The 25,306-nt window shown below is 35.7% G+C and overlaps 1 protein-coding gene across 2 annotated transcripts in view; it reads left to right on the top strand.

The window, feature by feature from the left end:
- Nucleotides 1-6,151: 6,151 nt before the first annotated feature.
- The window catches only part of DPP4 (dipeptidyl peptidase 4), a 102,821-nt gene continuing 83,666 nt past the window's right edge, over nt 6,152-25,306 (top strand). The window contains exons 1-3 of one of the 2 annotated variants that reach the window (XM_051986262.1): nt 6,152-6,269; nt 6,708-6,845; nt 7,625-7,709. In XM_051986262.1, the coding sequence (XP_051842222.1) occupies nt 6,840-6,845; nt 7,625-7,709 (91 nt within the window). In that variant the 5' untranslated portion in view covers nt 6,152-6,269; nt 6,708-6,839. Of the gene's footprint in view, nt 6,270-6,628; nt 6,846-7,624; nt 7,710-25,306 lie in introns of those variants that run through there. The other variant, XM_051986261.1, reaches the window with a different exon arrangement.

The raw sequence follows: 25,306 nt of genomic DNA on the forward strand, positions 1-25,306 counted from the left end.
TAATAAATAGCAGAGATGAGATTCAAACCAAGGTCTCTTGACTTAAATTTCCTGAATATCCATGCTCTCATCAATTGGTCTACAATATCTGTTGAGCACCTTGACCTTGTGGAACTTGCTATTAGATATTGTTGGAGTTTTAAAAAGAGGAAGACTCTTCTAGAGTTTACAGAATGTACATATATTTAAGAGTCAATAAGTTCCATAAAACGTTATGTTAATGGGTGCATATCACTATTACAATGAATTTTAAGGAACTGCTAGATTTATTTTGTTTACCTTGAATTTCATCCTGCAAAATACCCCTTGACAAATGGAAAAGTAAATAGAGTTAGAATTGTAGCAGGAGAGGACTGTGTGACCTTGAACAGCTAGCTCAGTTTACTCAACAAATTCCTATGATTCTGTACTACTTCTATAAGAGTTTATAACTTGGGGTCCACAAGTTTTAAAAAAGTATACACACATGTATATACATATAAACACACACATATATACATATACATAAATATGTGTATATACATATATATGTAGTGACAACAAATTCAATAAATTTATTTTCTTTGTAATTTTATATATTTTATTTTATGCATTTAAAATATGATTTTTAAAGGGGAAGGGATTTTTCACAGATTGACAAAGAAGTTCATAATTCCTTTTATACAATCAAATATAAACTCTTCGGACTGGCATTTAAAACTCTTCATAAATTGGATTCTCTCCTATTTTTCCAGTATTACATAATACTTCCCTCCACTGTCTCTGCTATTCAGCCATACTGGTCTCCATGCTGTTCCTCAAACAGGATAGTATATCATCTATCTCCATGCTTTTGCACTAGCTGACTATTTCATGCTTGGAACACTTGCTATTCTAACCTCTACTTCAGTGTCTGGGTTTTTTTAAGACTCAGCTCAGTCTTTTCAGGATCTTTCTGTTGCTAGTGACTTCTTTTCTATGGTTCCCATACATTTACTCTGTGGTTTCTTTTCTATGGTTCCCATACATTTACTCTGTGAGTATCTTCTATGTACTGATTGATATGCATAGTGTCACCCCCAATAGAAACCTTTTAAAGGCAAGAACCATTTTTATTTTTTGCTTTTGTTTCAGAACTTAGCATAAAGGTTGGAAATAGCATTTATTTAATATATTCTTATTGATTGACTGATCTAGAGTGCTTAGTTTCCTCATGTATAAAATGCTGGAGTTTGTTTAAACAAGATGGTATCAAGGTGTCTTTTAATCTATAATTATATGATTCTTTTAAAAATCAATCAAAGACATTTATTAAGCTCCAACTATTAGCAAAGCATTGTGCTTGCCAAATAACAGTTTCTCCATCACTTTCTTAAGTTTGATCAACAAAACAATAAATTAAGCCCTAATTTGTTGATTTCCAAAAGATAAATTCTCCCGCTCAAATTTTATCATAAATTTGAGAGTCATAGGAATTGAATCCAGGAGATGCCTCATCTCCCCTCACTTCTTGTTCAATCTACTTTTTGTGACCGTCAAACTATAACACACAATGCCCTTCTGTCCTCCATTCTCTCTCAAATTCTATCTAAACTTATGTTCATTGTTTCCATGATGCTATCTATCTTATTCTCTGCCACCTCTGTTTTTTTTTTCCCCCCCTGGGCTTATATAATTATGTGATTATAAGACTTCTTAAATAATACTAAGGAAAGAATAAAGAAATCTATGATACATTTGCATTGTTCCCATTGAGGTACACATCCATGATGCCATGAAGGACATTCTGTTATCTCCATGGACAGTTTCTACTGGTCTTGGCAGGAACACAGAGAAAGATATTTTTAAGTGAAGTTTTCAGGTAGGTTTTAAAAAATATATTATCTCTGTTCTTTTTAGTTCTCTTCTCCCTTTCACTAGCCTTTGTACATCTTCTTCCATCCCCATTGCTTGAATCCACACTAAACTCAAGTAATCATTGTAATCCTCCTGCTTTCCACACTTTTCTCTTTTTATAAAAGTCATTTTATTTCGTGATTTATGTTTATATCAGAACTGATTGATCATAATTGATACTGATGGATTACCACAGTCAGAAATTTCCATTTTGAAGGAAGTAGGGGGCATTCTATTCTTGAGGTTGAAAAGAGGAGACCCCAAAAGTCCCAGACCTGTGTCTAGGGATGTCTCAAAAGAATTTGAAAGCTTGAACCCATCTCCTAGTCAAGGGGCAAAGTTTATTAAAAACAATGTGACACTGTTGAGGTCTAGATTTGGGGTATCTAAATGAGATTAGGGTTTAGTTGAGGTCTAGTGGCAGGTTCGGGGTACAGGGAGCCAAATGGAGCTCCCCTGCAATCCCCTTGGATTTGGTGCAAGGATACAGCAATAAATGGGATCTAGTAGTAGCTCGAGTTCCCAATAAGAGCATTTATTGGCCTGAGAACTAGATTGATAAAAGAGGTTTATTATTGGGTTTGGAAGTAAGGAGATAGATGAAAATAGAGATAAGGAGGGCACCGGACAGAGGGTCCAGTGGACAAAGGGTCCTCACATGGATAGCATGCTTGGAATCTCTGCCAAGAAGGGGTCCCAGTGTCTCCCTTTTATAATGGGAGATTTAGATCAAGAGGCTTTTGGGTGTAGCCCCAAAGTTGGCTCAAATCCGGGTGGGGTTGGGACAGGTCAGATCTTCTATTGGAATTCAAAGGGCCCAGGATTTGTGAGTTAAAAGGTATTTTACATAATTGACTAGGAGAGGGTGGGAATCTAGAAAGGAATATTTCCCACATCAACATCATTACAGAGTGGATTAAATTCTAAGTAGAATCCAATAAAGAGACTGAAGCAAGGAATTACACTTTATACAGCTTTCAATCATAGATTATGTTAATTCTATGACTGGATGGTAAGATTAGGAAGTAATCTCCAAATGAATTAAAGGTGATGTTCAGATAGATTGTGTGTGCACAATTTTCTGAGGCAGATTCTAAAGTTAGAAGATCAAGGACTTATTAGAACAGAAGCCCCAGGATCAGGGGAGCCCAAAATCACATTGCATCACTATGATGGGAGATGGAATTTTCTGCTTGGGCCCCATATTATAGCTTCAGTTGAGATGAAATTGCTTTTATCCAATCTAAATGCAAGATTTGTTTTTTTAAAAAAAAAGATAGTTAACTTCCAATATAATTTGCTTCACTTGTAATCTTATACATTTAAAAATATTATGCAGAGAAGGAATCACTACAGGTTTCTTCCAAAGACATCCAAGACAAAGAAAAATGTTAAAAACTGGGACAGAAGGTTCAGAAGCTAACTTGGGTATCTTCACCCAACATCCTTTTTCCTCCTTCCTTTCCTTTTCATCTTTAACCTTAATGCCTCCACAAGAATTTCCTTTTTTTCTGTTTTCTCTCATTTCCCCCTAGGAATCCATCCCTGGTTTTGGATTCCATTCTTCTGGTGTGGTGATTCTGTAGTATCTGCTGGGAAGGAATTATCCCTGTCAAGTATTACAAAGGCTAAAGGTCCAATGTAATCTTATAAAAAAATTTATAATAATGACTCCTATGGAAGCATATGAAATTGATTAATGCTAATTATAATAGAAGAGGGGTCCAAATGGACTATTTAAAAATAGGAAAACAACTACTTGATTCTCACTTTTGTTTTTTTCTGTTTGGAGGGATGATCTTTTGCTTTCAGGTAAAAAATAATTAACTAGGAGTTGAAATCAAAATAAGAATAGATATATTAGAGAGTACCTAGTTACTAGTTAGTTAAAAGAATTCAAATAAGTGAATTAAATGATTTGCCTAATGCCATAAAGATTGTGAGTCAAGATTTTGAACCTAAGTCCTGACTCCTTAAACCACTTTTCAGATATCAATCAATAAACATCTATTAAGGGCTTATCATTGCTATAGTGTGAGTTATGGTGGGAATACAATGAAAAAAAAAAGTGAAATAATCCTTGCCTTCCAAGAGCTTCCATTTTTTTTTTTTTTGTCTTTGATTCATGTTTCTTTCTTTCTTTTTCTTTTTCTTTTTTTTTAAATTATAGCTTTTTATTTACAAGTTATATGTGATGCAGATGTGGTCCCTTTAAGATTCCTATCTTTCTGATTCTCAGCCCCTCCTAGTTAAAGTAATTACCTTTTGATTCACAAATCCTGGTCCCTTTGAATTCGGACCTGCCCTAGCCCCTATCCGATCTAAGCCAACTTTGGGGCTACATCCACAGGCCCCTCTAGCTAAATCTCCCATTATAAAAGGGGCCAAGCAGGGACCCCCCTCTTTGAAGAGGTCCCAAATATGCCAGACATGTCAGGACACTCTGTCCACTGACTCCTCTGTCCAGTGCCCTTTTTGTCTCTACCTTCACCTATTTCCTTACTTCCAAATCCCATAATAAACCTCTTTTGTCAATCTAGCTTTTCCAGCGATAACTGCTTTTCTTGGCGACTGGCCCCGCTACTAGACCTCAATTTACCACCATATCCTAGTGCCAATGGGGTTGCAGGGGAGCTCCATTTGATTTCCTGTACTCCAAACCTGGCACTAGACCTCAACTAAACCCTAATTTCATTTAGGTACCCCAAATCTAGGCGTCATCATATGCATGGGTAATTTTACAGCATTGACAATTGTGAAACCTTTTGTTCCAATTTTTCCCCTCCTTACCCCTCCCTCTTCCCCAGATGGCAGGTTGACCAAAACATGTTACATATGTTAAAGTATAAATTAAATACAATATAAGTATACACATCCAGTTATTTTGCTTACAAAAAGAATTGGATTTTGAAATAGTGGACAATTAGCCTGTGAAGAAAATCAAAAATGCAGGTGCACAAAAATAGGGGGATTGGGACTTCTATGTAGTGGTTCATAGTCATCTCCCAGAGTTCTTTCGCTGGGTGAAGCTGGTTCAATTCATTACTGCTCTATTGGAATTGATTTGGCTCATTTCATTGCTGAAGAAGACCAGGTCCATCAGAATTAATCATCATATAGTATTGTTGTTGAAGTATATAATGATCTCCTGGTCCTGCTCATTTCACTCAAGGAGCTTCCATTTTAATGGAAGAGATTACCCATGCATGCTATTGTCATTTCAGTTTTGTCCAACTCCGCATTTAAAGTTTTCTTTGGGTAAAAATACTACAGAGCTTTGTCTTTTCCAGTTCATTTTACTGATGAGGGACTGAGACTAAGAGGGTTAATTGGCTTGCTCATGGTCTTACAACTAGTATGTGGCTGAGGTTGATCTGAACTCAAAAACATAAGTCTTGATGGCTCCCAGCCCAGAGCTCTATCCACTTTATCTCCTAATACTCTCTATACATTGAGTATACACAAACAACATATAAAAAATAAAATATGGAAGTTACTTTTCAGAATTGAATGGACATGCGACCCTATGTGTCTAGGATTGAGTAGTGTCAGCTCACATCTGAAGGTAGGGTCTTGTGAGACAAAAAGGTCTGTCTTGCTGTGTGTGTGTGTGTGTGTGTGTGTGTGTGTGTGTGTGTGCATGCTAAGGAGTGGGGGTGGCAAGTAGAGTAGGAATGGTTCAGACCTCTGATTGTACAAGTGAAGGTAATTCAGAAGAAACGATTTCTACCATTGCCCATCCTCTTCTGTAGTTCATATTCAACTCTTCCGCAGTAGTATGGGACATAGAAATCTGGTTTTCAGGTCACTCCTCTAGTAAGTGAAATGCATAACTCGAATCCAGTTGACTTCCATTCTGGCCCTTTATTCAGTAATCCGAACAGTTTCTAGTTATTTTTTTATTACCCCCAAAAAGAAGTTGGACATTTCCTCCCCTCTCTGACTTCTAATCTCCGCCTTTATCTAGATAAGACCTCCCACAGCCAACTTCTTAGTTCAATTCAAATAATCTTTATTAAGTACCTATTATTTGAAAAGCTCTTTTTGTTGACCCTAAAGATGCAAGTCTAGTCCTAAGGGCTGCCCTGCCCCTAAGGGAGATGGGGATAAATTGTTTATTCTGGATAAATAAGGTAACTTGTATTTAGAGGATTAAACAGGAAAAGATATTCAGAAAAAGCTTCCTGTTGTTTGGTGGCCTCATTGCAAATGCTCGAAGGACTGAAGAATTCCCAGAAGCCTAGGTGTGGAGAGAATGGCATTCTACTTATGGGGTGGTGATCCAGTTCCAGCTAGACTGTCGAACTTGAAATTCCTATAGTTCCCCTAACTCTTCAATGCGCCAGGTTGCTATCCCACCTTCCGTTTCTAAAGGTGCAGATCTCTTCACTCAGGTAGGGACAAAGATCTCTTTTCTCATCCACACACACGCAGAGGCATTGGTTCCGGGACTGCCCAAACTAACTCCCGACCCTAAAAGACTTTACCAGGGCCAAGCACCACCTCCAGACAGGGGGAGGGGCGGGCCAGGAGGTCCCTCACTCGGCATCTGATCCCCTCTCTTTCCTCCAGAGGCACACAGCTGGAACCCTCCTTGCGGAAGGTGCAGCCCACGCCTCTCCAACAGGGCTCGCCTTGGTGCCCACAAACTGGGCCCCTCCGTCTGTCCCTGGGTGGAGTGAGGTTGGCGGGGAGATGAGGGTGGGGTGGGGGCGACCCACAGTTCTCTCCTCTGTCCCAGCGGCCGCCCAGCTGCGAGTTCCTTGCAACCGCTGGGCGCCGGGACTGAGTTAACCGGAGTCTCAGCCCTTCCTTACTAATGTTTAACCCAGGGCTGGAAACTTGGGAACGACCTGTGACACCGCACTCGGAGAAAACGAAAAGCAGAACGCCCGCTTCTCCCCTCTTAACTTTTGCTTTCTACCTTGGCTCAGGGAAGACCAGCTTGAGAGGTGTTCCCGACGATGAAGGTCAGTAAGCAGTAGCATATTGCCTTTCTTCAGCTCTTATTTTTTTGGGTCATTGTCCTTCCTCTTCATTGAAACTTGTGCGCCACGGAACGCTGCACTCAGGTTTCAGTGGATTTATGCTGTCTTTCTAGTCAGACGAGGGAAGGTGCCTGAGAATTTTTTGCACTCTTGGTTTTTGTCCCAGAGGACTTTTTTTTTTGGGGGGGGATGTAGAGTAGGAATGGGGAACACTGGTAATAGGGTTATGTTACAAAGATAGGAAATGCACATATAGTTTGTCATACGTAGTAGTAGGTTTAGAGGTAAAAGTTTTATTTTCATTCAAATATATACCAAAGAAACAGTTCTTATGCTTTCAAGGATATAAATGATCATTTTCCTAAGTCATAATCACATGCAAACTCTGGTACTAATATTCACAAGTGCCTGTTCCACTGGGTTATTGTTCATAGTGTGAAGAGAGGTTAGCAAGATGAACTGAGGAAGTCCACAAGTCTTACTTTCCATAACAGCTTTGACACTTGTTCCTTGATCTCTCTGGGTCTCAGTTTCCTTGCCTATAAAATGTTGGGAATTTAATTTATCTAATTTGAGAAGTTTCAGATCTCTTCTAGAGATCCTCAACACAAGCCTTCCTACAAACCCCTTTCTCTTCACAATTCCCTCCCTTTCCCCTCTCCCTCCCCCCTCCAGATTTGCACGTGTCCAATTTACAAACAAATATAGAATTATCAATAATATATCATTCTAATTTTTCCCATCATTTCCTGTTTTCGTAGACTGTGTGGGGTATCGCAGCGTTGTTGGGGGCAGTTGCAGTCATTTTGTTAATAACGGTTCCATCGGTTTTGCTGACCAGGAAAAGTAAGTTGAAACCTTGGTCTTTAAAGTGATTAAATGTTGCTCTTTCTCTTCATAATTAAGAAATCAGCGAGGCTTTTGGAGAATTAAACTGGCAGATATTTAAAAATCATTCCAAGGGTTGCACCTTCCACTGGCTGTTAGTTCTTGTAGGGTCTTGGTTGCCTACGAAATGCTTAGCTTTTGTACAGCGTGAAATCTAGTGTAGTTTTTGGTTAACTGTCTACTTTGTGGACTGAGTCTTATCAAAACTTTGTATCTCCACTATGTTTAGTACTGGGCTTTGCTACCTGAAAGCACTTAATCTTAGTTGTTAGTACTCCTGAAGCAATTGTTTAATGACTAAGTAACTGCTTTAGAAGGTTACTTGAGTGCTGAATATTTTTCCTTGGTGTTTAAATTCAGTCTCTGAAATCTATGAGAATCTTGCCACATACAAAGTGCTTAATACATGCTTGCTGGAATTGATAGTAGTATGCTATGCAAGGAAAAATTGTCATAAAAGAAAATGTCTTTGTAGATCCCAATCATAGCTAATTTGCAGTTCTATGAAGAATAGCAGAAGTAACTTCCCCTCCCCCATAAGATTTAAGGAAAAGGGAAGTAATTTAGTTTATTTCAAGGATGCTTGAAATATGGGGTTTTTTTTTAAAGGCAAAAGAAAAACATGTTTTTTGGTTGGGAGGGCTGGAAGGAACTACACAAAGAAGTGAAACAATTTTATCATGTTAATACTGCTTATATGCTGATGTTTAGAATAGGGTATATCCATAGCATTATATAAATATCTGCTCAGTTAAAGCTGTCTTAGCTTTTTTCTGATTGACTGTTGCTTTAAAATTCAAAAGCCAGAATTGAATAAGATGCATCATTTGCTCATAAAAAACATTACTTTGAATTTTTTTCTTAGTCCAGACAGGTGATTTTTATCATGTGCAGATCTTTCCCTCCCCACCTCCCACCCCTCTCTCTCTCTCTTTGTGTGTGTGTGTCTTTCTTTCTCTCCCTTCTCCCTCTCCCCCTTATCAATATAGACTAGTAAGTGCTCAGCAGTATTTTTAGTCTTAACTTTTGAGTCTATATTCTTAGAGAGCTAACATACTGAGAAGTTAAGTGAGTTTGGGGATTATATGTAATCCCCAACAGTGGGTTATGTATAGGTGTAGTGGATGAGGTATTTGGTTTCCATTAGGGAAAACCTGAGTTTAACCTCTGTGCTTTAGGAAGGCTCCCTAAAAGTTATTTAAACCTCCATGTGCCTCAGATTACTCCCTAAAATTTACCATCAAATTCTTGAAGTGGTTCCTTCTATTCCTAGGATGGAAGGATTATCAGACGACCAAAACATGTGGAGTGTTTACATACAATTTTGCTAGTCATCAGAGAATTTGAAATAAGAGTATCTAAACAACTAGGTGGCCTCAGTTCACTTTCCATAATCATAGTTCAAAATTTTTCTCTGTAGTCCACGTAACTCTATTAAGGTAGTTTCTGATAGTTGTAACTACTATCAAATGGGGTCATACCCACCAAGAAGGTTAAAGGCAAAATATCTGATAGGGCTAATCCTATTTACGTTTATTGTATCTCTCCGTCTTAGTTCCTGAGAAGCAGTGTCAGAAAGACATTGATTGTGTTAAGTTCTAAAATAAATCAAAGTTGTGAGTTGAGGAATAAAGTATCTTTAATTGAGATAACAGGGTAGCAAACCTGCCACATTAGGGGAATGTCCCATGGATTTTCCCAATTAAAGAGATTCATAAAACTAGTTTTTAGGTGAGGTAACAAGGCCTAATCATGAGACCCCAGTGGCTGGCCCTTGGCCATCTGGTTAAGGAAGACCACTTGATTCTGACTGGTTTTTCCTTTTATATATTAAATCCTAATGAAGGGGGAAAGACATTAAAAGGGTAGCATCCTTCAGCTGGGCCTCTCTCACAGGCAAAATCCCTGGGGTGTTGGTTAGCAGCAAGTAGGGTATAGCTCAGTTTAACCTAATCAAAAATAAATATTTTAAGATTAGGGATGCAAGAACATAACTGAAATTCTGACATTACAAGGATCATTTTGGGGACTGACAGTCCATATTGTTATTAACAACTTCTGTCTTTATATTAACAATTTTTTTTTTAATCAATTGTAAACTTTATACAGCAAAGATCGATTTTTTTTCTTTTTTCACAAAGTGAAACTTTATATACTTAAGTGAATAACACAAACAGACCATTGTGGGAGAGAGTGATAACTTTATTATCCATTTCTGTGAACTGCTACACATTAAACAGGAATGTTAATGTACTTTGAGTTTAAAGGGAATATTCAGGATACTTTCTGGTTCCCAATTCTGTCTTTTGATTAAGGGAGAGGTAGGGGATAGAGGAGGGCAAAAGAAAAGGGCTCAGGAATGCAGCATTTCCATTAGATCAGAAATACTGGACCTAGGCTTTGCTTTAAATAAAAATGTCAGCAGTTACTGAGACTGGAGAGTTATTTCCTGAGAAATTTCCTCTGCATTTTAAATCCAGATTTGAAGGAAGTTACAAGGATACAGAGCTGGAAAAAATTTTTAAAAATTATAAACAATAAACAAAGCTCTGGATTATGTGAAAAGCTAAGCATAAAACAGCTAAGAAGAAGCAATCAGAATGGCTTCTCCCTAGAGAGGTCTATAGATGTGAAGGTTAAGTTTGCTCACTTGAAGTGCTGACTTGGGCAGGACTGTGCAGGAACAGCTGGAATAGCATGATACAAAGACAAGGAATAAGAGAATACAGAGTTTGTTGTAAACTTATATAACCTAATTTTAATGTTATTTAGTTTTAGAATGAAATTTCCTCGAAGGCAGAAGTTATGCATTATCTATACCATCTGCAACATTTAATTTGAGAATTCTTGATTAAAAATCTGCCTCACAAGTTTTGGGAGAGTTAGCAGAAAAGTAGCCTTGTATGCCAATTCTTTAATGTCCCTAAAATTCAGAAATATGAATGGGGAACCTACTACAGAAGTCTTCTTGAGAAAGGATAACAGCAAAACTATCTCATAATGTAATTTAATTCAAGAAAATTAATTTAATTAAAAATGTTATTGATATCTTTTATTTTTAAATGACCGTCATTTTCCAATATATCTCTTCTCAATATATCTCTTCTCAATGAGCTACCCTTGCTAACAAAGAATTAAAAAGTAGTTAAAGAAAACCAAGACAAGTTAGTAACTGCCCACTGAGCTTGAGCTCTTTTGCAGTGTTTGGTATCAATTGTCTGCCACCTCTGCAAAAAAAGAAGGCAAGGATGGACATTTTCTTATTTCGGGCCAACCTTGGTCACCCATTATAATTACTTAACATTCAATTTCTTTCCTCTTTTCTATCCATTTCCACATGTATATGAAGCACCTATTATAGGTAAAACACTATAGTAGATCTTGTGCTTATAGGTCACTTATTTACAAGGGTAAATAAATTGTTTTATCCTAATTTTGATATCATATAGTTATCAATAAACATGACCTATTTCTTATATTTTCTCTACTTTAGTGTTCAGTTTCTTTAAAAATTTTTATAATTTCTCAATTTGAATAGGGAAACTGATGACCACGATCTTCTTGGTATCAATAAGAAAAATTTATATGAAGAATAAAATCAGAGAAAAGGAAACCAAACCAAAAAGAAAAAAAGTGATAGGACTTTTGAGGTTTATTTTAGAACGGCCAGGGAGGAGAGCAATTCAAATTTAAAAAATCAGTGTTAAACAAATTCTTTGTAATTTTCAAAAGTTTTCTTTCTTTCTTTCTTTCTATCTTTCTTTCTTTTTTTTTTTTTTTTTTTAAACAAAATAGATGTAGTCCTTCACAGATTAGTTAGTTATTTGAGTACAGTGATGGTAAAATCATTGGCTTAAGTTCTCTATACCCATTTGGCTGTGTGTCCTTCACACACACATCAACTATTCATTTTGCACAAATGTATTTCTCCCCTCCCCGCCCCAAGACTTCAGGTGAAAGTCTGTGGTTATTCAGTTTGAGGAAAAAAACTGCCAGAAAAACAACTTTACAAACATCCTTCCCCGGTTGTATTCAAACAGCTGAACTGAAAGAGGAAGAATCAGCAAAAATGAACTTTAAGTATGAAAACGATAGGTGGAAGTCACATAACTGGGGTGACTTTTTGTGCATGTTTTCTAACTTTATCTGGGCCCTCATTACTGCAAAGCATTTTTCTATTCTCCCATGGAAACCTCTCTAATGCCCTTCACAACTTCCCTTCCCTTTCTGCCCATGTACCCTATATACCTTGAGCTCCCTTTTTTAATGACAATAGCTACTATTTATAAAGCCTTTTAAGGTTTGTAAAATACTTTTGCATACATTATCTTGTTTGATCCTAATGAGAATCCTGTCTAATGTGTATTATTATTATCCCCTTGTTATAGATGTTGAGGGTCTTATTGAGAGAACTTACGTGGTTTGCACAGGACTGGTAGGTTCCTGAGGGAGGATTTGAGGGATCCAGGTCTTTTAGATTGCCAAATCCTACAGTCAGTTCACCATGTCATCCAGCTGCCTTTTCCCATTCTTAGCCCTTCTCTTCAACTGAGTGCTTTTCAACTATGTCTAACTTTATTTTTTGATATGAGATGACCCTTACACAGAGAAGCCCTTGATGCCATAATTTCTCATCTTCTGCAGGACATTGCAACTTGAATCATCCCATCTCTTTAATATGAAGCCTTCAAACATGGCCAAATTTCTTCTTAAATTTTTTAAATTAGCCCTTAACTATCATCTGCTTAAACTTTCTACTTGTCTATCTTTGAGTAGAAAAATTGCCCATGAGTTAAAAGTGAAAGAGATCGTGGGAAAGATTTAAGTCTTATTGTCAAGGACAAAATTTATCCACATATTAGAGCCTTATTTGGCTCTGTTTTATAATATTTATTTAAGTGACTATCCCAAAGGAGGGGCAGTGTAATATAGAGTTGACCTCAGAAATAGACATCTCTGACATAATATCTAACCCTTATTTGATATGGTTTTCAAAATATTTCACATATATTATCCCATTTGATTTCAGAAGTTCCTGAACAAGTTATTTACTCTTATTGACTGTAATGTACAATAAGTGTTGATTTGCATTAACAAGAGATTCTCCTCATACTTTTGAATCTTATAATTCCAATCCAAAAAAATTAATAAAATACTAATATTTGTTGTTAATCAGATCAACCATTATTAAGTGCCTATGATATGCAGATTAAAATGCTAGGAATTAGGGGAAAGTATAGCTTTTCCTTTTAAGAAATTCAAATTTTAGCTGGAGAAATAAGACACCAACTTGGACAATCTGAGCAAAGGAGCAGAGACATAAAGGTAAAATAGACATTTGGAGACCAGGTGATGTTATATAGGGTTGGCTGAAATGTGGACTAGAATGCTTTGGAGATCTGCAGTTTGAGATAAGATAAAACAAGATAAGAGGAGGGTGGTGCTAGGTTGTGAAATAGGAAAACATAGGGATTTAAACTTTTTAATATCAATGTCAATGAGAGCCATTTTTTAAATTTTAAAGTAAAAGAATAAGATAACCAGATCTATGTGTGTAAAAAAATTATTCTAGTTATTATAGAAGAAGGATAGATTGAAGAGAAAGAAGAATGGAAGTAGTGAGACCAATAAGAAGGTTACTGGAAAAAAAAATCTTGACTTAGTGATATTGAGGATCAAACTAGAGTGGTGCCATTGGCAATAGTATCATAAATTTTGAATTTGGAGAGATTTTGGAAATAATTTAATTCAAGTTTTTCATTTTTATAGAGGAAGCAACTCAAGTTAGAGAAGTCATATGACTTCTAAATCATACAGAAAGTTAAGTGGAAGCCCTCACAGTTGAACCAGAGTCTTTTGACCCAGACCTAGCACTTTTTCTGTTCTTGGAAATGGTAAGACCTAATAATTGATGGGTTGTGAGCTTAGTTTATCTGTTCCACCTCCACCCTCCCACACTTAACCTTTTTTTCTTTTTTAACTGATGAAGAAATAGGTCCATAGATTCAGATTCACACAGATAATAGGAAGTAACAAAGGACTTTGACATCATGTCCTTTGATTTTATAGGATCAATCCTAAGATCATAAATTTGAGCATTACAAGGCACCTTAGACTAATCTAGCACCTTCATTTTAACAGGTAAGCTCACTGAGGCACAGAGTTGCTAAGTGACTATTTTTGGCTTACTTACTAAGTATATAAGGAATGATTTGAACCCAGGACTTCTTGACTTTAAGTTAAGTGTTCTGTCCACTGCACCACTGTAGCTTATTCAATTATCTTTTTCATTGTACTATATACCATGCTGACTTTGTGTTTCACTGCTGGACCTAGATGACTCTGGAAGGGAAAGTGAGGCAGATGACCTTGCACAGCCCTCTCTCACTTAAATCCAGTTCATTTGCATGTTATGGCATCACTCCTGATGTCATGGTCTTCAAGAATGAAGGACAAACAACAGCTGCTTCTTTTGCATGAAATAATCTTGTTTACGGACTTTTAAGACCATGTGAATGGTGGTGCTTTACAAAGAAGTGGAAAAATCAGAAGTAGGCATTACTTTTTCGGAAAAAGAATCAGCTGAAATATCAAGATTGAGATGCTCAGAAGAAAGTACAAATATGGATTCTGGAGCTTATAAAATGGATCAGAAGAAGAGTTAAAGAGATAGAGTGAGCTGCATAGTGTTGGTAATTGAAACTTGTAGTTAAATGAGATTGCCTTGGGAAGAGAGATTCTTTAGGAATACCCATCTTCAGAAAAGGGAAAAAATTAGGAGCCTGAAAGGGAAAGAACATTGGAAAAGAAAGAAAAAAGATTGTGCTGTCTAAAGTTTAGGGAGAAAATTATTTTCTTAAAAGTTTAAGGAGCATATCTAAAGGAAGAGATTGGTCAGCAGTATAAAAAAGTTATGGAGAGATAAGTGAGAATAAGAACTGAAAAAAAGCCATTGGATGTGGTTATTGTTGTTCACTCATTTTTCAGTCAGATCCAGCTCTTCATGATCCCTTTGGGGTTTTCTTGACAGAGAAACTGAAGATTTGCCATTCCTTCTCTAGCTCATTTTACAGAGGAAGAAATGGAGGCAAACAGAAAAAAAAAAAAATGACTTGCCTAGGGTCATACAGCTAATAAGTGTCACAGGCTGGGTTTGAACTCAGGAAGGAGGCTTTCTGACTCCAAGGCCAGCACTCTGTGCACTATGGAACTACCTCGCTGTTGATATGTATTCATTTCATTTTAAAGAAAGATGGAAAATGTTGAGGAAGTTGATAGCTTCTATTTCCTCATCTGTAAAATGAGCTGGAGAAGGAAATTGAAGACTACTCCAATATTTGCCAAGAAAACTAAGTGGAATCATCAAGAATAGAACAACAAATTCTCAACAAGAGAAGTGGTAATCCTGCTATACTCTTGCTACATCTGGACATACCTGGAGTATTATATAGAGCTTTGGATCTAGGCAAAATACATACTCTCCCCTCAACAAATTCATAATCTCATGGAAGAAGAAGAATTATATAAAAAGAAGTCTTGGAGCTGGGCTATGCTCTGAGGAAGACTGAGTTACAAAGCCAATTTCATTTTTTTTTTCCCCTGAGGAGGCAATTGGGGCTAAGTGACTTGCCCAGGGTCAAACAACTAGGAAGTATGAAATGTTAAGTGTCTGAGGTCAAATTTGAACTCGTGTCCTCCTGACTTAAGGGCTGGTGCTCTATCCACTTCACCTAGCTGAAAGATGATGAGTTTTCTGGAGATCATGTAAGTCTAGGAAACCAAAAAAACTAAAGAAAATAGATGATAGCTGACATTTACACATCACTTTTAAAGTTTGCAAAGTGTTTTATAAATATGTCATTTTATCCTCAAGACAATCCTGGGAAGTGTTATTATTTTCCATTTTATACATGAGAAAACTAAGGCAGATAAAAGATAAGTGATTTTCTCAGAGTTATATAGCTAGTATGTCTGAGGCTCAATTTGGACTTAAGTCTTCCCTATTCTTAAGTGCATCAGGACAAAGACATGCAGAAAGGCATATTATTTAAAGAACTGCAAAGTTTGTTTTATTTTTTTAAACTAAAACATTTTAATCTCACTATTCATCTCCTCAAATTTTAATAAAAAATATAGCCTCTCCCCCATAAAGTTGTTTTCAGCACATGGTTACATAGTATGACAAAACAAATATCCACATTGAATATGTCAAACAATGTATGAGACTACATTTGAAGCTCATTACATCATAAATGTTGAGTTTTATTTTCCTTCTTTTGGACTCATTATTTTTCCTTAAATCATATCAATATTACAAGTAATTTCAGCAGCCAAAAAACTCTTAAGAACTGGAAGAATCAGTAAAGGCTTTTGTTGGGGTGAAGGCTGAGCTGTGTACTGATTTGGAGGAAGCCAAAAAGAAGGTCTGGGATGGACTCTAGCTGAGTAGTTGCCGTTCTAGAACCAATAACAGTGTCTGTTTTATTGTAGATAGTTTAACATTTTTGCTGTTCTTATTCAATTGTTTTTCAGCCTTGTCTGACTGTCTATGATCTCATTTGACCTCATTTGGTTTTTTTTTTTTTTTTTTTTTTTTTTTTGACAAAAATCCTAGGGTGCTTGCCCTTTCCTTCCCTAGCTCATTTTACAGGATGAGAAACTGAGGCACATAGTTTAAACTTCTGAAAAGAAGTATTCCTGACTCCAGGACCAGTGCTCTATCCACTGCACTCAAGGTTTTTTGGCGTAATACTCAGTGTTCAGTAAAAGCTTGTTTAGTGACTGATGTTATCAGCTTTTGATTTTGGACTGATTTTTTTTCTTAGTGGAGCTTGCTCACATAATTCAAAACAAGGAAGTATCATGACTCAAACTGATTGAGGATTTATTTTAGGAAATGCCTTGATGGTAGATTCTTTGAGTTAATAGTTAATTGTCACTGTATGCCTTAATGTTAATACATTTTTATATCTGTAAATGAATGTCTTGTAGAATGTTTTGACCTTTGGGTTTTACAGTTCATTCTGACACAAGCATAAGATTTAACAAGAGTGAAGTTTGGCCTGTACTTAGAATCACTGAGTTAGCAATTCTGCTGCGATATTCTCTAGGTACCAAATTAAAATTGTCATCTTTCTGGCTTACATGAAAATCAGCTTCTTTGGTTTTAAAATATAAGCCTTATTGCTTACCTAGGAAGTTATTTATGTTGATAGTACATGATTCTTTATTAAACAGTTCACTGAGCAAAACTGCTTTCTATAGAAGAAAAAAATAGGATTTGATATGTTTAGAAGAATTGCACATTTAACTTATATTGCATTACTTGCTGTCTAGAGGAGGGGAATGGGAGAAAGCAGAGAGAAATATTTGAAACACAAGATTTTGCCACAGTGAATGCTGAAACTATTTTTTGCATATATTTTGAAAATAAAAAGCCATTATCCAAAAAAAAAAAAAAAAAAGGAAAAACCAAAAAAATTAGGATTTGAATCAGAAGATCTGAGGTTGGATCCTAGCTATGTTAAACTGTTTGACCTTGGTCAAGTCACTTAACTTGATCCTCCTAGCTGAGTAATTGTGTATGTGTTAAAGAGTTATACTATTTAGCATACAAGATTGTTTTGATGAGTATCATATAAAGTGTTTTTAACTCTTGTAATTCTTTTATTTTCATTAAAATTTTAAAATAGTATTTTATTTTTGCAAATACACGTAAAGGTGGTTTTCAACATTCATTTTTGTAAAACTTTGTTTCAGATTTTTCTCCCTCCCTCCCAAGACAGCATACAATCTGATATAGGTTAAATATGTGCAATCATATTAAACATATTTCCATATTGATTTATATGTTGTGAAGAGGAAATGGAAAATAATGAACAAAAAAAAAATAGGAAAAAACCCAACAAAAAAAGAAAATGTTCTGCTTCAATATGTATTCAGACTCCATAGTTTCTGCTCTGGAAGTGGATAGCATTTTCTAAAATGAGTCTTTTGGAATTATCTTAGATCATTGTATTGTTGAGAAGAGCTAAGTCTATCATAGCTAATCATCATAAAAGGTTGCTATTACTATGTATAATGTTCTTTTCATTTTTCTTACTTCACCTTGCATCAGTTCATGTAAGTCTATCCAGTTTTTTCTGAAATCTCTCAGCTCATCATTTCTTGTAGCACAATAATAGACTAAGGTAAATACCCAATATATGTAGTATTACAAAGGAAAGCAACTATATTCAAATAAAAATGAATCTTCGCATACTTAAGTTCTTAGACCTTCTGAAGTCTATTCATGTACTCCAGGTTGAGATTATAGGAACATCAAAGACTGTTTAGTACATTTCCCTTATAGAAGGCTCAGTAGAGAATGCTTAGCCTGGAGTAAGAGACTCATTTCAATCTGGTTTAAACACCTATTAGCTGATTGTGGGCATTTATTTCTATTTGCCTCAGTCCCTATCAGGTGTAAAATGGAAAATGGTAATAAGACTTACTTCCCAGGATTGTTGTGATAATTAAATGAGATAGTATAATTCACTTTGCACAGTGCCTGTCACATAGCAGGCATTTAATAAATGTTTGCTTCTTTCCTTCCTCATTTTGTAGATGAGGAAACAGGTCCTCTCAGACAATAATCAGTTGGATTTGAATCATGCTTTTCTGACTTCAAAGAGAGTGTTCTTTCCATTGTACCACAGAGAGGAATAAAAATGTTCTCAAGAGTTCAGAGGATTATTTCTGACTAGGGAAATCTGGGAAAATTACATAGATAAATAAGATAATATTTGACCTGGCCATTCATGTTGTTGGGAAGATCAAGTGAGATGTTATTTGTTAATAAGACGATTTTAATTAGCTGTGACACCAGTTATGTCACTTAACCCTGTTTTCCCTCAGTTCCTCATTTGTAAAATGAGCTGTAAAAGGAAATGGCAAACCACTCTAATATCTCTGCAAAAACAAAACCAAATCAAACCCAAAATGGGGTTATGGAAAGTAGAATATGACTAAAAAAAATGACTGACCAATAAGATCTGTGAAGCCCCAAGTTGTCTGATTTGGTTAGATTACAGGGGAGTAATGTAAGATAAGTTTGGAAAGTAGAGGGTAGCTTGAGTGTAGAAATTTGAATGCCACACCAAGTTTGATTAGGGAGGTAGCTAGAGTACCTTTTTGTACTGTTTTTGAATGAAAAGTGATCACAACTTGAAAATTATTCTGGCAGCAATGAGAAAGAATGGGGAAGAAATTATATAATGACATAAACGATTGGGCTAGACCTATTAATAAGACCCAGAATTAGCATGGCATGAGTATAAATAAAAAGAACAAGATGAAGGGGGTAAATAGAAAGGGTGGAACTTGATGATAAGAGATGACGCAGGAAGGAGAAATAAGAATCAAAGTTTCAGGGCTGTGTGAATGGTACCACCACCAAGAGAAACAAGGGCATAAAGAGGAGGAAGAGGTTTTGCGGTGAAGGTAATTATTTCAGTTTTGGGACATGTTGAATGTGAGATGTTTGTAGGACACCCAGGTGGAAATATCTCATAGGCAGATAGAAATGATGGTTTAGGACTCAGAAATGAAGTTGGAGATTATGAGTGGAGGTTTGAATTGGAGTGAAAGATGGGACCATAGAATCAATTAATCAAACAGTAAAGATTTATATTAGGCCCTTGCTAGGTGCCAGGCATTCCCTAAGGAATACAAAAGAGGGAAAAGACCTTTAGCTCCGGAGCTTACAATCTGGTGGATCACAGTTTGAGACTTGGCAATAGGGACTTTGTGGAAGTCAGTCTTTTCATTATACAGCTGAGGAAAATGAGTGATTTTTCCAAGTTCATCAGAGGTAGAATTCAAATCCAAGCCTTTTTTCTGCAGAACAAACATACTTTCCACTTGCTTTATTTAGCTGTATATTCCCAAACTGGGAATAATATTTGGACTGAGAGACAAGCATGTTACCATAATTGATCCCTTTAGTACTTCTAGGACTTTACCTAACCAATATTATTTATTAATTCTTTCTCTGGGAATGAGGGGTTGGGAAGGATGTGGTGGTGGTGGGACAGAGAGAAGTGATGGGGGGGGGGGCGAGCAGAGAGAAGGAAGTATCACTGAAGCACCTTAAAAAAATGCCCAGGAGGGAAAAGGCCAATAAGAAAACAAGCAAGACAGTTTTGAAAGTTTTAATTGCTGATGTTTTTAGGTCATTCCAGTCATGTCCTACTCTTTGTGATTCCACTTGAGCATTTTTTTTGGCCAAAGATACTGGAGTGCTTTGTCATTTCCTTCTAGCTCATTTTATAGATGAAGAAATAGGCAGTATTATGTGTTCACACAGCTAGTTTGAACTCCGAAAGATGAGTCTTCCTGACTCCAGACTGTGCACTTTATTCACTGAGTCACCTAGCTGCTCCTTGAGAGTTAGTATGTTGAATTTATATATACCTATATATATATATATACACACCAATGAATATATATATGTATATATGTATGTATGTGAGTCTTAGAAAAGGGAAATTATTTGACTTGTGTCATGTAGCTAGTTAATAACAGATTTTGTAAAATCCAAGTTGTCTGAATGGCTAGATTATATTATGGAGGAGGTAGGTAGTATAAAATAAGTTTAGAAAGTAGATAGTTGCTTGAGTGTTTAAAAATATATATAGTTTATTGTTGTCCTTTTGTTTTTGAAGAGGACCAAAATGACATCACTTATATTAGAGTTGAGTTACAGCGGGTCCAACGATGACCAATCAGACCAATATGAGCTTGAAATGCTCCACCATAGGTCAGGCTTAAATAATCCATGTGAACATGTGAGATGAATCTCATAGCTCATGTTTCTTTTGAACTATTTCAGTTCTGCTTTGCTCATAGAGCACAGCACCTTCTCTGAGAGCACACCATACTGAATGGTATGCACCAATGTCTCCATGTTCCACAATTCCAGAGTTCTTCAGAGAGACTTTGAGAGTTTCCTTATGTCACTTTTTCTGACTATCATGTTAATGTTTGCCTTGTGTAAGATTTCCATGAAATAGGTTTGTTTGTTTTTTTTAGCATTTGAGATTTGAACAATGTGGCTAGTCCAATGTGGCTTATTTTTATTGCACTTCCTGTGGTGGATAGTATATGTACAATGTGTGTGTGCACATATATATATGTATGTATGTAATTATGTGTATATGAATTGGTGTATTAATGAACCTGTGAATGGATGTAACTACTCTGGAACGCAAGTTAATACAAGTTAATAATCAGCATTAATAATATATCAGTAATATAACAATAATAAATCAGTTTAACTCAACTGTACTATTGCTAAGGCTGTGTCCAAAAAAAAAGAAAAGGTTCTATATATTTAAAAACATTAATAGCAGTTCCTTTTTATATAATAGCCTTTTATTTTTATGCATGCAAAGATCGTTTTCAACATTCACCCTTGCAAAATCTTGTATTCCAAATTTTTCTTCCTCCCTTCTCCCACTCTTCCCCACACAAGTAATCCAATTATGTTAAACATGTAGTGATTTTTGTGGTAACTAAAAAATTGGAAACTAAAGGATGCTTATCAATAAAGAAATGATTAACTAATGCACTATAAGAAAGAGGAAAGAATTTTAGAAACGTGAAAAACTTATATGAACTGATTATATGAATTGACATAGAAGGAAGCAAACAACTAGAAGAACATTTTATACTTCAATATCAATATTGTAGAAAAGAACACAAAAGTGAAGAATGAATAAGAAACAGGAGGACAGTTTACATAATGATAAAACCATTGTAAAGACAAACTTTGAAAGCTGTAATAGGTGTGATTAGCACAAGCACTATCCATGATTACAGAGGCTCAATGATGAAACATAACAATCTACCTCCTCATGGAGATGTGAGAAATTCAGGGCACAGAATGTGATACAGATATTTTTATTTATAGCCATTGAAAGAATGTTTTGCTTGACTTGGCATATTTGTTACAAGGACTTTGTTTTTCTTTTTACTCTCTTTTTTAATGAGATGGGAGGTGGGAGGTAGAGAAAAACAATTAAAAATAAGACAAAGTGGAGGGGTATTCCAGATGTAGAATATTGCATGCCCTTTTGAATGAGGTTACTATTGTTTTAATTAGTTGCTTTAGTTTATTATAAAAGAGATCTCTTATGGAAAAAAAATTACACATTCTATATAACTTTAAAAAAGAAAGACATACATAGATAAAAATCCACATTTTCAGTATAATCTTATGTATATGAAAACGAGTTCTCCTAAAACTAGTCACAAATCTATATTGCATAATACTGTGTTCTACTCTGATTCACTTTCTGTTACAGTATTTTTTCAGTTGTTAATATGATATTTTGTGTTACTATGTTATCTCATGTTTTTGTTGACTCCTTAATTAAAATTTAAGGGCAGTAACTATTTTCATTTTTTTCTAACATGTCTTTCATTAAACTACTATACAGTAACTGTACAATCAGTGTTCAATAAATGTAAAGTATGTGATAAAGAAAAAAATACTTGGCAATTTTTTTTGTTTTCATCTGCTCTTAACTCATACTAGTCTCTTAAGGCAAAAGTTTTTAATCTTTTTTTTGTGTCATGGTGAAGCTTATGGATTTCGTAAAATAAGATTTTTAAATTTATAAAATGAAAACATGTGATTACAAAGGCCAATGAAAATATAGGTGCATAAGCCCTTGAAATCATAGGTCCCTAGTTAAGAACCCTGCTGTAGGTTAAGAGTTCTCTCATGTAGGACTACTGAATAAGCAGATTCCATCAAAAGTGGTAACACCTATTAATTTGTGGTGACTCTGAGAACACAATAATCATAACCTTCTACTAAATGGGGAGCTATACTTGTAAAGACTTTCAAATCTATATGATAAAATGCTCTTGAGGATAAACAGTGCTCTCTTGTGTATCTTCTACCTTCAGAACACAGTGACACTCTCAGGGAGGGCAATCCTCTGGAGAACACAAGATCTCAAAACCTGGTTGTCTTATTATGAACAGCCAAGAATCCTATTTGCTTTCTCCATTTTGCTTTACAATTGTATACTCTATGTAGAAAAGGGGCAAGTTTAAGAATATACCAGAAAGTTACTGCTATTTCCTTTTCTCCCTCAATTTTCTGGCTTAACCCCATCCCTGAAAAGACTGAAAAATCAGTAAAATCACCCCATACAATTGTCCCATTGCTCCTTGTTGCTTTTGTGTCTCAACACTTCCCTCTCCAATGTGTTAAGAATTATTCTATAAAAATTCCTTTAGAATTCTTGTAAATTTCCTGTAGCTAAATAGCTAGCATTTAATTGAAGCACTTTAATGTTGGCATAGCACCTTACAAATATTACAAATATTTTCTCTTTTTATCCTCACTATAACCCTAGGAGGAGGGTGTTGTTATTGTTACATTTTACAGATGAAGAAACTGAGGCAGAGAAATGTCTGTCTTGCTCAGTATCACACAGTTAGTGTCTGAGGATGAATTTGAACATAGGTCTTCTTGACTAAGATCTTGTGCCCTATATCTCTTCAACCACTTAGCTGCCCAAATTAATATGATACAAACATAATAATATAGCTAGCATTTATGTGGTGTATTAGATTTGTAACATGATATATAAAATTTGATTTGTTCATGTCTATCTGTGATCCAGATCATATCTATCCAATGTGCTCAATATCAGTGCAGTAGATAGAGAGTACTGTATCTGAAGTCAAGAAGGCCTGAGTTGAAATCCTGCCTCATGTACTTGTTAGGTATATAATTTTGGGTAAGGCATTGGATCTTTGCCTGCCATTTCCTCAATGATAAAAAGGGGAAAATGGCACCTAACTCCCACAATAAATTGTTTGCATAAAATCTACATAAAACATTTCCCAATTACATGTAACAATTTTTAACATTCATTTATAAAAACTTTGAGTCCCAAATTTCCTTCCTTCCTATCCCACCCCTTCCTTGAGAAAGAAGGCAATTTGATATCATTTATACATGTGTTGTGAGGATCAAAAGACATAATATTTGTAAAGTGCTTTGCAAACATTAAAATGCTAACTATGGTTATTAAGTATAGAGAAAATAAATATGTTCGATTGTTCTACAACATATGTACATCCTTTAAAATCACCACATTATACAGTAATTCATAATAAAAACCACTGAATTTGTTGGAGAAGTGAGATTGGGACACAACACTCCAAAACATCTTCGGCGAAGATAGGACTTCAAGTGTGTGCTTTGAAGAAAACTAAAGATTCTTTTTTTTTTTTTTTTTAATTTTTATTTAATAATTACTTTATATTGACACTCATTTCTGTTCCGATTTTTTTTTTCCCTCCCTCCCTCCACCCCCTCCCCTAGATGGCAAGCAGTCCTTTATATGTTGGATATGTTGCAGTATATCCTAGACACAATATATGTTTGCAGAACCGAACAGTTCTCTTGTTGCATAGGGAGAATTGGGTTCAGAAGGTATAAATAACCCGGGAAGAAAAACAAAAATGCAGATAGTTCACATTCGTTTCCCAGTGTTCTTTCTTTGGGTGTAGCTGCTTTTGTCCGTCATTTATCAATTGAAACTCAGGTCTCTTTGTCAAAGAAATCCACTTCCATCAAAATATGTCCTCATACAATATCGTTGTCGAAGTGTATAATGATCTCCTGGTTCTGCTCATTTCACTTAGCATCAGTTCATGTAAGTCTCGCCAGTCCTCTCTGTATTCATCCTGCTGGTCATTTCTTACAGAACAATAATATTCCATAACATTTATATACCACAATTTACCCAGCCATTCTCCAATTGATGGGCATCCATTCATTTTCCAGGAAAACTAAAGATTCTAAGGGATAGCTAGATGCTGCAGTGAATAGAGACTTACCCTCCTGAGTTCAAATATGGCCTCAGATATTTATTAGCTGTGTGTCCCTGAGCACGTTATTTAATACTATTTGTCTCAGTTTCTTCAGTAATAAAAATGAGTCAGATTAAAAAACAGTTCTTTGCCAAGAAAACCTCAAATGGGGTCATAAAAGAAAGAGTCAAGACAGGACTTATCAAATAATCAAGATTCTAAAGGTAGAGGTGAGGTGGGAGTACTTCACAGGCTTGTGTAGCAGTAGTGCCAAGATGTAATATGTGTGAAGAATAGCAAGGAATGAGTACCATATAAGTCTGGAAAGGTAGGAGGGATTCTTTTTATGTCAGAAAAGTAAAAAACAGAACTAAGCTGTGTATCTTATTTTAAATACTAAATATCTCAGGCCCTCATTACTTACATAAAGAAAAGTATTGAGACCTGAAATAATTTAATATTTAAATTACTTTATTTAGATTTTTAAGAGCTTAAAGTTTGAGGTTAAAGGGATTTCAAAGATCTTCTGGGACAACTCATTTTAGTAATTAGACTACTGAGGATCAGAGAGACAGGAACTCTTTCCCTTGGTTTCATAGGGAAAGAGTTCCTGTCTCTCTGATCCTCAGTAGTCTAATTTCTACCTTGGTTTCATAAAGGTGGGTTCAGTATGGAAT

This window comes from Antechinus flavipes, chromosome 3, assembly GCF_016432865.1.
Source record: "Antechinus flavipes isolate AdamAnt ecotype Samford, QLD, Australia chromosome 3, AdamAnt_v2, whole genome shotgun sequence".
In the NCBI taxonomy this organism is placed as follows: Eukaryota; Metazoa; Chordata; class Mammalia; order Dasyuromorphia; family Dasyuridae; genus Antechinus; species Antechinus flavipes.